A 403-nucleotide genomic window follows, 5' to 3' on the forward strand; every position below is an offset into this window, starting at 1 on the left:
ATTGCGATGTCTCGGTTTCGGATGGAGGACGGTTGGAAACTGGCGCGTATCGTAAGCCCACCCACACAGACCAATATTTGCGTGACTAGTAAAAACACAGATGAGTGCATTTTTATTTACCTGTGCTCTTTGTGCTCCAGAAGCTGGCAGTCTCTACATGTTAAAGTGTCACATGTCTCACAGAAAAGCTTCAGAGGCTCCTGCTTGTGGACAGGACAGAAAACGGGTCTCTGTCCGGACGTACTGACAGAGTCTTAAAGAGAAAAAAACAGTTATGACATATGTAAACAAGTTGACAACAGGGTTTGAAGTTGTTTAAAAAACTGTCAATGCCGTCTTATCTACAGAAGCAGCATTTCTTATAAACACGAGTGAGATTTGCTTTTTACATATTACCGCGTAA

At 42.4% G+C, this 403-nt stretch overlaps 1 protein-coding gene across 4 annotated transcripts in view; it reads right to left on the reverse strand.

Annotated features, from left to right (window-relative positions):
• LOC106535823 (E3 ubiquitin-protein ligase TRIM33) overlaps positions 1-253 on the reverse strand; it is a gene marked incomplete at its 5' end in the record, with an annotated part of 23663 nt that extends 23410 nt beyond the window's left edge. For all 4 annotated transcript variants that reach the window (XM_014032932.1, XM_014032931.1, XM_014032929.1 and 1 more), the window contains 1 exon segment: positions 121-253. In XM_014032932.1, coding sequence (XP_013888386.1) covers positions 121-253 — 133 coding nt within the window.
• Between the last annotated feature and the right edge of the window lie 150 nt (positions 254-403).

This window comes from Austrofundulus limnaeus, unplaced genomic scaffold (assembly GCF_001266775.1).
Source record: "Austrofundulus limnaeus strain Quisiro unplaced genomic scaffold, Austrofundulus_limnaeus-1.0 Scaffold1578, whole genome shotgun sequence".
NCBI lineage: Eukaryota > Metazoa > Chordata > Actinopteri > Cyprinodontiformes > Rivulidae > Austrofundulus > Austrofundulus limnaeus.